The following is a 12,629-nucleotide window of genomic DNA, read 5'->3' on the forward strand; positions in this document are numbered from 1 at the left end:
GCATGTTACCATTAAATCCACTCAGCACAGTTGACATATTTCAAAAACGGTGACTCTGGGCTACTAATGACAACGTAGGTAAATGCATATTGAGGTATCGAAGTATCTGCAAAAATATTTTACATTTTACAAGCATAAATGAGTCAGACAATTTTAAAACTAAGGACGGGCAGTGCACAAGACAGTCTAACAGCAGTTAGCATTTGGAAAAGCCAGCATTTGCAGGCTCTAGCAGGCACATTGATACATAAATAACATGTATCCACTGGACAGATAAATCCTCTGAGGCTGGAAGTTTGTGTAGAACTCTGTGCTGCACTGTGGAGCAAAGAATAGAACTTTTCACAGACTTCCATTTTTGGATACCGTTGCCCATTGTGACGTCCCAGTGAGTGTGGAAGTCAACATTGCATGTTTTATCTCCAGTACACGACTGATAGGACCTCCAGTCCCAAATATAAGGATTTAATTATTGAACAGTTGATTTTTATGTCCACTTTAAGGAACTATTATTCTAGTATTGCTCCAAATGCTCCCCGATTTTACGAACAAAAGACAAACACCTTAATTTTACAGCAAAGAAAACTTCCATCACATCATATCCAGTAACCTTACGTTACCCGTCTGTCATACTTTACTTTGTGAGCTAATGTCATTTCATCTTTACTTTATCTCACTCAAAGAGTGAATCATAGAGGTTCATGTGTAAAAATAAAATGTCTATGTAAATAACACTCCAGGAAAGCTGCCATCTTGTGTAGATAACAAGCTTTGAAGCCAGTGGTGATCGTGGAGCCACTTTATCAACTGCACTGCATTCCACTGAAACTTCCCAAGTCCAACATTTAAACCTCCCATAAAAAGTATCAGAGGTATAAACACTCAGTTTCGTAAGAACTATCTAAAGTGACAAAAAACATCTTTGTACTTAAACTTTTTAAACGGTAAGAAACTGCATTTAAACGTTTAATTTTGAAAATACCAATGCACCTTTGCCAACCATCAAAGCTGTTTTGAGTCAAAGAAAACTGCGGAGCCGTATATTCAAACTAAACAGAGATGGAGCCAGCTTGAACTTTAAATCATTCTGTTGCACAAAGCGTACGCCTGAACCACCGCATCTCACTTGAACTACATCTTCCAAGGCATAAACCAGTCACTTGACATTGTTAGTGTATTATTTTTCCACTATAATCTTACCAAACAGCAGACCAGGTGTTGAGAAAACCAGTCAATCATCCATCATGATGAAAGTGCAGCGAGGCTGAAACGAGCAGTGTCAGCACAACTCCCAATCTCGTGGTTTCAGCTGTCACAGCTCTCTGTTTCCCTGCACTGCTGAGGTAAAGTAGAAGACGCGGGGGAAGGAGAACAAATGTTCACAAACAGTGATATGCACATGATGGTAAAATGTTCACATGGGCTGCCAATTTGAATTAGTACCGACAGAGAGAAGTGTTTCCACTGCACTTGCTTGATTAATCCACCGAGGTCAAAGGCATGGGAAGCTTCTGTACATGAAAGTGAGGTAGAAAAGACCAAAAAAAAAGAAGACGCAACCACACTCTACCTACCTGGAAATAAACAACAAAGGCACGGAAATAATACTTGTTTAGATTTCAACATCATCCGGAGAACCATCATCCATTTTCCCAGATAATATATAGTTGACAAATTTCAGCAGCACCTCAGTTATTCTTTTGTTGTGCCACCTCCACAGCCTGCCTTTATCTCTCTGTTTCTGGAGCCCACGATACAATCGATGGAGCTGGACAACTCCCTGGACGGCGACCAAGAGCTGGTCTCTCTCTCTCTATAATAAGGCGTTTAAGTATCAGGATAAATGCGTCAGGAAAGACTCCAGTGTTTTTTTTTTGTGGAATAGCGGGGTTAAATATATGAGAACAAAAATGGGACAACAACCTCATTCAGACTATTATAAGTGAACACAGCTCATAGATTTATATATATAGTGTACATAAGTCCAACCCTTGTTTAAATGAGATGGCAATACACTTCAGTTTAAAGACCTTGCCGGTAACGGGGGGCAATTACATGTTCACTCACACGTACTTGTTTGTGCACGCATCGACGCGCACACAAGTGCACCCACCGGTAACACTCTGCACACACACCTCCACCCTTCTGCGGTGACATTTGAAGGACAGTGGCCTTCAGGGAGAGCTGGTTTTTTGGAGAGGTTAGATGAGGCGGAGGGCTGGTTGGTTTGGGGGGGTGGGGGTGGGGTGTGAGGTAAACAACACCTCGGAGTTCAGTGTGCATGCCTAATGCGCTCCTTCGTACTGGTGGCTCTGCTGGGCAAGGCTGTCCGATGACAAGCTGTCTAGAGAAATCTCCTGCTCCCTGCAATATCTCGCAGCTGCAGTCTCTCACGCTGTTGGCTTTACCGAGTCCAGCTGTCGACATCAACTCTGTAACTCCCCCCCTCCCCCTCCACTCCTCCTTTAAAGCTTAAAACTCTCCTGACTTTCTCCTGCTGTCATAACAGATACTCTTTTAAATGTACGTAACAGGTCTAAAGTTGAAGACTGAACTGCAGCCTCTTTCTTTACCCGAAGTTCCCTCGACATGAAGGACGTTGGTGGGTTAGTGGTTTCATATCAGCAGTCAATAAACACTGAATCAACACCTTTAACTTTGTACAATTTTATGAAATACATACTAGTGATATAATCACGGTCACCGGCAGCAATGCACACATGCAGATCAGCATACAAAGATATGTACAAATGTGAATTGTACACTCTTAAGGTGTGTTCAGGCCAAACGCAAAGCCAACCTCAGAGGCAGCATGAGAGCGTACTAATTAAATGTGGGCGTGCACAACAGGAATGGTCAAGGTATAACGTTTCCACACACACACACACACACACACATACATTTAAAATGCTGAAACGCACAATATATAACGTGGTCTTTGCTGCTGAACTTGACTCCACAAACAAAGACGAGGAGGGAGAATGTCAAATCATGACTCTGGAGCTGGAACGCACACATACTGTACAAAGGCATAATCTGCTCACACACTCAGTTGATGCGTTCGCTAGCTCTTCTGGGCTAACACCTGGTGGGTCGGCTGTTTTTGTAACATAGAAACACTCCCACTATCAAAGTTGTGCAAACGAGAGGGAAATTAGCTTTGCGTTCAGCCTGAGCACACCCTTACACCCAAGTTTATACAAGTAGTTTTTACCCCCCGACCTGAGTTGAATAATCTCATTTATTCACGTTGTCCAAATACAGTCCATCTCTGTGCCGAGATGGCAGAAGTGCTATTTGACTGGTTCTAAGTTCAGACAAGTAGATGCAAAAAACAGACAGTAATGATGATTACTGTTGTATTCTGAGGAGATAGAAATCACATTGACATCATTTACTCAGGGCATACACATAGAACATTTATTGCTGTGTAGTCAAGCTTTAACCTTTGATGCCATGTTCACTGACACAAGGATTTGTCTCGCAAAGATAAAATGACACATCTTTGAAACTTAAACAGCCCTTGGTTGCTTTATATTTCCCCTCGTCGTCGTTTTACGCTCAGGTGTCTTCACCAACAAACAGGACGCAGGAAAACCAGCCATTCGCTTAGCCTAAAATCATAAACGCACACTCTCTCACGCACATAACTGTCATTTATCAAACGTCGTGATAAAACATAGCCACACCGTAAAAGTTACTTTGCATGATAAGATAATGCTCAGATTTCCTCTCATCACCTACTTCTTTTCTTTTGGAGAAATTGGAAAAAAAAGTAAGGTAATGATCAAAATACAACAGTCTAACTCTAGAAATTAAGCTTACAGATGAGCTTTTGGATAGAGTATTTAAAGTAGCAGAAGCCAAAAAATACTTTTGCATTAAAAGATGCAAAGCTTTGTTCATGTTTTCACTGTCAGGTTTGATACCAAAATATAATGTAAAGGTTGCTACAGTATACTGGATGTGTAAAGAGATAAAGGAAGAGAAGATGGGTGCATTGTCATCAAACAGACAACAAAAAAAAAACATGCTGTATTGCAATCCAGGAACCATGCTCAAGGAACACTAACGTGTCCATAATCGAAATTAAAGCTTTGATAGAGATGGTTTACACCATTTTGTGGTTTTAGCGTAGGAGAGCTAACAAAGCAAATCAATGTCCCTGTGTGCAGCAAGCAATGTCTGTGAGCTAAGTGAGGGCTAAGTGAATATGGCTGTTCCCATCTGTGGTTGACAAAGAAAAAAGAAAAAATCCACAAGGAACCAATGTTCCCAAAGAGAAATGTGCTGGAGGGAACAATCACTTCAGCGCATTAAGTCTGTTTGAAATTTTTTGCTTAGTTGTCCTATACACCGTCTACATCTTAAAAAATGTTAGAAAACTGGAAGCCACGAGCAGACAAAAAAGTCCTAGAAAACAAGTCAAAGAGACCAGATGGGTTAAATTAAACTGGGACAAAGTAATGGCAACATTTGCACGTGCCTATTCTCTTTTCTACAAAAATAGTGGAATAGAAATCACAAGTTTATCACCTAACATTGACATCTTGATACACTTTTTGTATACGGATAAAAATCTTGGTTAAATGCAAATCCATCATGCAGTCAAAGTCCCTTGCAAATGCTTGTGTGTCCGTTCACCTTAAATCCTTGCTGAGAGGAAGAGGCGTTAAAAAGGAGTGTGCTCAAAGTCTCACTTTATCATCCAGCTGCGAAAAACCAGGATCTGGTGCACACGAGACTGCATCATTGAGTCTTCTGATGAGGATTTTCTAAAGCGCTGTGCGACCTTGCTCTTTTTCATACTCATATCTTCATGTTTGAGTGAGTAAGAGACACTGAAGGTAGAAAAGGAAAAAATTAACCAATTTCAAGTTCCACTCCATGCACGGCCATACCCACGCAATTTTCCCTTTTCATTTTCAGCTGCCACTCAAGACCGAGGTGACCGAGGCACACAGCTTTGATCAGTCAATACCTATCTCTTCTTTCCCAAAAAAAAAAAAGTACAGACGTATGGTGAAATGATGAGAACGATTTAATTCATGCCTTGGATACCTGAGGCATTGCACTCACACACATGCACACACGCACGATGAGCACACACTCATGAACTCTCCTCCACCTCACATTTTTACTCTGATCTCAGCAGAAGGTCCGGTGCCGGAGTGAGTAGGACCTGTTGTTTCCGTCTGCCAGGGCAGATGGACATTAGATCCGCTTTCTGCTTTCCCAGCAAAACAGATGACCTGCCCTCTTCTTCTTCTCAGTCAACCTTATTTCCAACGTATTCCGCCATATCTGAGCCCCTGCCTGCATACTTGCTGCACCGCTTCTGAGACATAAACAAATCAAAAACAGTCCCTCTCGGCGTGAATAGACATTTCACTTTGGGTACTTCTATTTTTGCTTTTTGAACCTCAGAGAACTCGAGCCGACGCGGAGGAGACCAAAGTACACTAGAACAACAAAAAGATTTTCGCTCTTTTCTTCGAGTTGAAGCTCTCTTTGTCTCTGCTCCTGAGACCTCCCCTTAAATGAATGGGCCTCCTGGTGATGTGAGCAGAACCTTCCACATTGCCCTCTACAGGTACAGACTTTTAAGAGTGTTGTGAGACCCCAGCTTCCTCTCCTCTCGGGCCTTAATTCAGCAGGCCACTGTCTCATGAGCACACCATAACCAAAACCACTCCCCTAGGTAGCATAAAAGAGCACATGGGCTTTGTCACAAATGTATAGAAAGGGGGTTGTACAGGCGAAGATGAGGGTTTGGTTCTGGAATACAGGGCATCGTCGAGCCTGTCTCTCGCTGATGGGAGCAGAGAGAGCAAGAGGGACAGCAGTGGGTTTAGATCCAAGGAATGGAGAGACAAAGGGTAAACAGTGGGTTTCATCTGTTTTCTCGACAAGGCCCAAATGTCGTTTGGCTTGAGCTCTTCCCCTTTAATCCTTGCTCTCCATCTCCTTTTTCCGCTCTTCCATCTCCTCTTCTCTTATCAACTAATACCCCTGTCCAGGGGTTGGCCAAGAAGCCCTGGGAGTCCATAAGCTCTAGGCCCAGAACCTCTCTGCGACCGTCCTTGCCCCGGGATGACAGCAACATCCCGCCTTTGTCCAGGCTGCCTGTGCTGTTGCACTTCTTTACTGCTCCCCCTGCATACACCAGAGAGCTGGGTGACAGCAGTGATGTCAGTGACAAGCTGCTTAGTGCCTCTGATAAATGTTCACTGTTGCCCGCTTGGCTTGAGCCACAGCCACCAATAGACGAGCCGATGACTATACCCAGATCCTCATCTGAAGGGTCAATAGAGTCCTCATGGGTGTATCCTGGGCTTGTGCTGCCTCTGCCACTGCTCTGACTCCGCTGATGGCCCCTGGTGGCCTGAAGAGTGAGAGCCGACGAGGGGCTGCACCTTGGTCTCGGGGTCTGCACTGATGAGGTAAGAATGGCCTTCTCTTTAGGCAGCGGGCACACAAGTGGCATGGGAGCTGTCGGCAGCTCCAAATTCTGTGGCGGAGAGACGCTGAAGCTCAGGCCCTCTTCCAGGGTGGTTTGGAGGCTGCCTTCAGAGCTGCCTGTGGCAAGGGATGAGTCACTATGGGAGGGGTACTGACGGGGCAAAGGGGAAAAGGGAGTGGGAAAAGAAAGAAGCACATGAGTCCAACCAAGAAAAAACTCAATCTACTGTACATTGCTGGTAGCAAAAAAAATCATATCATACACATTTATTATCACCTATTTCTCATCTGGGTACACAATTAATCTTTTGCTTAAAGGTTCAGGGTGTAACATTTGGGAGGCTTTATGGGGAATGATGTGAAGGCCATTGTACTGAGTGAGCAGAGGAGCCCTCACTTTGTCACAATCTGCAGTCTCACCATGAGCGAGCGAGCTATTTCTTACACAGTGGACCTTTCTGCTAGGACTTCAATATCAAGTCTACGCCTCAATGAAATATCACAGCCGTCGTTTAGTTGCGTCCAGTTTTCTGCTCCCTTCCCCCTTACCTGTGTACAGAGCATCTTGCTGTGGACTCCTGGGGAGCGGAGTGAAGCCCAGGAGGCTGGAGAGGTCAGTCTAAGTCCTCTTGTCAGCCTCAGGCTCCGAGGTGCTGGGATGACTGCTCCTGCAGGGTGGAAGAACTCTGCAGGCAGACGGGAGAGAGAGAGAGAGCGGAAATGCCACCGGCTCCTGTTTGTCGTTCTTTGTTTCTTTCCTTGTGGCTGTTCCTGGACACACCAGCTACATGCTCTCCATTTCTATCCTGATGTAACATATTAGATCTAGTCTTTCTTTTCATGTCAAAACGTGCTTCTCCTTCGTATTCTTTTCTACATTTTAGGGACCTAAAGAAAATGTAAGGTTTTGTTGATAGTGAGTTTCAATAATCCATTACCTAACTGGTGTTTATGTTGTGACTGATCAAAGTATCTTGACCCACCATTTTATATACGGTTTACTATTCTACAGTTTGATCCTTTTTGGCTGCTGTTGTTACTTTTATTAGAGGAAAAATATTGCTTTATAACCATTTTTAAGTATAGGAAGTATGCCAAAAAATGTTCGATTCACATTTACTACGATTCAGAATCGATATATTTATGTACCAGAATATTTTTAATTTTTTTTATAAAGAGGCACTTTTATTTGTGTTACTTATGCAATATGTCATATTGCTTTTATGTAATAGTTACATTTAAAATTTAATAAATCTGAAAAAAACACTTTAATGTCTCCATTTGTCATTCTGTCTTGCAAAGCAGACTGGAGTAGATCATCCTTTGCACACATATTTAGATTGAAGCAGAAATCATTATGAATCAAATGGTCTCCCACCTCTAATAGGAGAGGCATGTAAAATGCATGGCAAGAATTGTGAGTGTGAATACTGCAGCAGTTCGCGTGTCAAAGTGTAAATAGTTCACCACTCTAGAGATAACGTGCTGACATGTTTTCCTAACTCAGCTCATTCAAATGATTTGATTATTGTGTGTCAGACAGACCAGATACAATAAATCCTGTTTAATGTTAGTACACTTAGTACAAAACACACATTTAAACTACAATATTGATGTGTTTCTTTGAAATCGAGCCGACTTTTCTATATTTACTCACCGGGGCTGCAGTGAGGCGAGCACGCAGGCGTTTGATGTGTCTGCAGCTCCATCTCCTGTAGCGTAGTTTCCATCTCAACACCAGTGCACAGGGCACTGCAGGACTGGCCCAGCCCCTGCACCAGGCTTTGCACCACTGTCTGAGTCTGGTGGCCTCCTGTACGACTTCCCCCACCCCTGGCTTCCTCAGAGCTGCGAGAGTCACTGCTGCAGCTTTTCTGGAGGAGAGCAGATTATTTTCAAGTTGATCGTCCAGGGCTGATGAATGTGTGATGTTTTTCCCACCATTTTTAAAAAAACATTAGACATGTAGAAATTGGTTACAAAATTGTCTTTTTAAACATTCTTTGACTTTCATAGTCACAGGTGTAGCTCGGGTGCATGTGACATATCTTAACATAAGACATTTGGTTCAGATGAAACCAGATGGGAATGAATAAAGAAGAGTGCAGACCCCTCAGGCATCCGGCAGATATCAAACATGGCCTCTAATTCACCTCTTCCCTCAGGCTTAGTGCTCGTGAAGGGGTGAGAACTGATTATGAGCCACAACAGCCTGGTATTGTCATGTTAATCTTATACAGTACATTGTACCAATAAATGTTTGGTTATGCATTTGTTATTGTGTGTGCATGTGTGTGTGAGAGAGAGAGACAGCTGCAATAGCAGGAGGCATGCAGCAGATTATGGCAGAGGTTTGTTTGGACTGCACAATCATCGAGCGCTTGCACGGTTGCTTTTCTGACCCGACAAATTCTCCCCTAATCCCTAACCTTAGTTGTCCTCTCACCTTTGCCCCTCTCGCTCTCTCCGTCCCTCTCTCCCCCCCCCCATCCTCTAATGAGCAGCTTCAGATATGCATGGTAACAGGAGGCTTATCTGGATATCTACAACCAAGGACCATTACCCCTGTTACAAAGCACATGGATATCTATAAAGAATTAATGATAAGATAATGGGGATACAAGGGCTATGGAAAGTTGCAGTAAATTGCATACAAATACCAGAGGAGCAGATAAAACCAAAAAAGGGGTGAATGGGTGCAAGAGAGGAATGCTTGATGGCCACCCAGGGTTTCAACTACGGATGAACATGGCTGCAAAGATTTATTCATGAGAAGGTCTGTGGTGGGAAGAGACTGTGGAAACTCCAAAGACAAGACAGTTACCACCGATACAGTGAGAGGAAGAGATGATGTCTATATTCCACATGAGAGCTTACAGCATAGCCATTAAAAGCATTTTACAATGGTAATTTGTTTTCAGCTTCGAGTAGAAAAATTAATTTTAGTGAGCTTCTGCCAACGTTTTTGATGCTAATCCACTTAGGAGGGAAGAAATACAAAGTGCCAGTGCATTGTGCATGTCAAATACGAAATTGGAGCCCACAAACAATGGCTTTGTACAAGTGGCCTTGCAGTGGTCAGTGGACCTTTGTTTCTCTAAAGCTGTTTTTTTTTTAACAGAAGACAATCACACACTGGCAAGAAGCAGGATGTGCTTGAAATTCTGTGTAAAGATGATTACAACATTGGCATCAGAGCAGGCGTTCGCTCTGCCACACAATCGGACACCGGCACTTTTAATTTCTAACTCCAAAGCAAAAGCAAAACCTGTGCGCTCTTGCACGTGATCATCAGGGCTGAAAGCTCACATCCAGATTTTTTAGTGTAACGTGTGCAATAGAGGAGTCACGCTGCACGTCCTGACAGCAATAACAAGGACACAACCTTGTAACTCGCAAATACTACAAACACACCTTTTTATTCCCATACAATGCCCCCAATGGTCCTTGGTCTTACAGAAAATGAGAGCTCCTACGGAGTTTTCAACAATCTGAAATTCCCACTTCACGTCTGCATGCTCACCTTGCCTTCCTGTGCCAGTAGCTGGTAGGCAGTATGTTCATCCAGGCTGAGGTCGTCTGGTAGGGCAGGGGATGAGGACTTGTCCGACAGTTGCTCTGATTTTAGCGATGCCTGTTCAATCTCTGCCATCTTGATCTGCTGCAAGAAAGCGAGCTCAGTTACTCACGTCTCAGTAAGCATTTTACACTTCCTGGAAAATCGTTGAACTAATAGTTGCAACAACATGACTTGCAACTTTGGCTTCGGAACAATCTGAAGACGTAACATGTAATCATGCGTCTGTTTTGAGCATGTGTTGTATTGTATTTGTTTGTTGAAACAGTTTGCCTTGTAAGGCCACGATGAGCTACACAGAGAGAGAGATATAGGTGAAACCTCTGCCAAGCCTCGACACGTGTCACCAAAGTGGCCAAAAAGCTCTGTCACCTGCCTGTAAAGAAAGCAGGGTAAGAGATTTCACATAGTAACAGCATTTCTTTGTCATCATAGCCTGAACAAATGTTTCCCAGAGCCACAGAAGTGCATATATAGCAGTATATATAGTTTTTTTTTTGCTGGAAATAGCCTCTCACACTCTCCCATACAGTAATCCTAATTAAACAATATTAATAAACACTGAATGAATGGGAAATGACAGTGAATGAATCCAACTGTTATTAACTCCCTTTACCATTTGTTCACATACATCGGTTCCAGCTAAGTTTAATTCATCAGTGCTGCAGTTGAGTTTGCCCATATGGCTCCTGAAGTGGGTTTGAATTATCACCGCATGAATCCCCTGTAAGCTGAAGCTTCTAGGCTAACAATCCTATCTCCGCCTCTCTATGCAGCACAATTTTGTGCACAATTTCAAAAGGCAAACGGCGAACTGGAGTGCAACTTCAGAGATCCGTGCGTGCTCCGATGTGCCGAAGCAGCGTCTCTTTTTAGGGAGTCGCATCAATGAATGGCTGCAGAGAGTGAAATTAAAAAAGAGTACCCTAACAGGGCCCAGTGAAATGCTATGGAGTGAGGCCTGGTAGCGATTTATATTAACATGTGCCAGTAGATGAGAAAGGGAAGGAGGTTCATACAGGAAGATTCATGGCTTATATGCAGCAATAAATTACCACTGCCCGTGCCCCAAAGAGGGAGGAGAATGAAAGGAAAGAGAGCGAGAGAGAGGGATACAAATGAAGAGTGGGTAAAGTAAGAGAGCAAAGCAGAAGCAAAATAATGCAAATCTTACACTTAAGGCAACACATAGCAGTTATTCTGTTTTATACAAATGCATCAGTCCCCACTTTTAGTACTACATTATGTGGCAGCTCCAGCATTGCCAACGTTCTCTGTGTCTCTAAAGTACAGTGTAAATAACATCTATGCCAGTCATTGGATGGTATATTTAACAACAGGTAATGGTCACGTCACAGTGGGTGCAGGAGAAGTTGCTACACAGTTGCTTCTACAGGATATCTGCAGCAATACTGAAGGTTATTCACAAGCAAGATAAGGAACTCGGGCAAGAAGAACCTATTAAAAAATGCCCACTACAGTGTCAGCAGTTAGGCACAGCTTGCAGAGAGGCAATGAGAGGGGAAGATTTTGTCAATGGGTAAGCAAATAAGCATGAGTGGGTAATATCTCACGGCCACATCAATTTCCTCCATGGTCCTAATCAGGACATAGTCTGCATATGCAGTCATTTTTACGCTCAATGAAACTACCTGAGTTCATTTTATTGAGCGTTTTTCAAATCCAAACTGAGAATTCTTGAGGCATGCACTTTTTTTTTCATAATGTACTTGTACTAAATTTAATCTGGATTCTTTTGTTTTCTGTTTCAGTTTTAAAATGTGTAACTGTCGAGTGTTTCGTATTCGATGCCGTCTATCTTGGCCAGGGCACCCTTGAAAAAGAGGTTCTTAATCTCAATGGGATTTTCCTGGTTAAATAATTTTAAAAATGTAACGCAAAAACTGTTAAAGTTAGACTCATAAATGCACACACACAGTGATAGTGTTTAACTTCTGCCAATCCATATATAAACACCACGAGTGAACACCACAAACCAGGTGCATGAGTGGTGGGCAGCACACATCTGAATCTTGGGAGCAACTGTGGTTAGGTACTTGCTCAGGGGCACCTCAGCCCTTGTGCTGTCCCAGGATTCAAACTGACAACCCTCTGGCTTCAAGCCCAATTCCCTTCCACTTGGTCACCAGCTGCCGGATTAGTTGTGTTTCTGCCTGAACAGCAGTTGCCAGCAGCAGCCAGTGGTTGCATGTTTGAACAAAGACACTGGCCTATAGTCTGTCTCATACTGGTGTCGGTCCTACGTTCTTATTATTAAACAGTCACTTGATTAATGTCCGCACACACGTACACACACGCGATAACACTTCACATACAGCAAAGGTCATCTGCATGAAAAAGGAGCTCCTCAAACAATGTGAGCGGGGGGAAAGTAACAGGGAACAGAACACAGGATCAGTCTCTCAGTAATTCAGAGACAGAGCAAGTGTTCACCCAAAGAGCAGAGGGACCACTGGGGGAAAAAAAAAATGGCATGTAAAAGAAGCAGGAAAGATTGATGATTTGACAGCGTCTATAGACAAGCAGAAAGCGCGACTGACAGGTGAGGAGGTGTGGAGCCCATTTAATG

The 12,629-nt window shown here is 43.2% G+C and overlaps 1 protein-coding gene across 1 annotated transcript in view; it reads right to left on the reverse strand.

The window, feature by feature from the left end:
* Positions 1-5,893: 5,893 nt before the first annotated feature.
* LOC310933623 (voltage-dependent T-type calcium channel subunit alpha-1I-like) overlaps positions 5,894-12,629 on the reverse strand; it is a gene marked incomplete at both ends in the record, with an annotated part of 102,205 nt that continues 95,469 nt past the window's right edge. Inside the window, 4 exons of the mRNA XM_083897150.1 lie at positions 5,894-6,613; positions 7,012-7,148; positions 8,120-8,336; positions 9,986-10,123. Of these exons, the coding sequence (XP_083753276.1) occupies positions 5,894-6,613; positions 7,012-7,148; positions 8,120-8,336; positions 9,986-10,123 (1,212 nt within the window). The remainder of the gene's footprint in view (positions 6,614-7,011; positions 7,149-8,119; positions 8,337-9,985; positions 10,124-12,629) is intronic.

This window comes from Microchirus variegatus (genome assembly GCF_963457635.1).
Source record: "Microchirus variegatus genome assembly, chromosome: 10".
Taxonomy (NCBI): Eukaryota; Metazoa; Chordata; class Actinopteri; order Pleuronectiformes; family Soleidae; genus Microchirus; species Microchirus variegatus.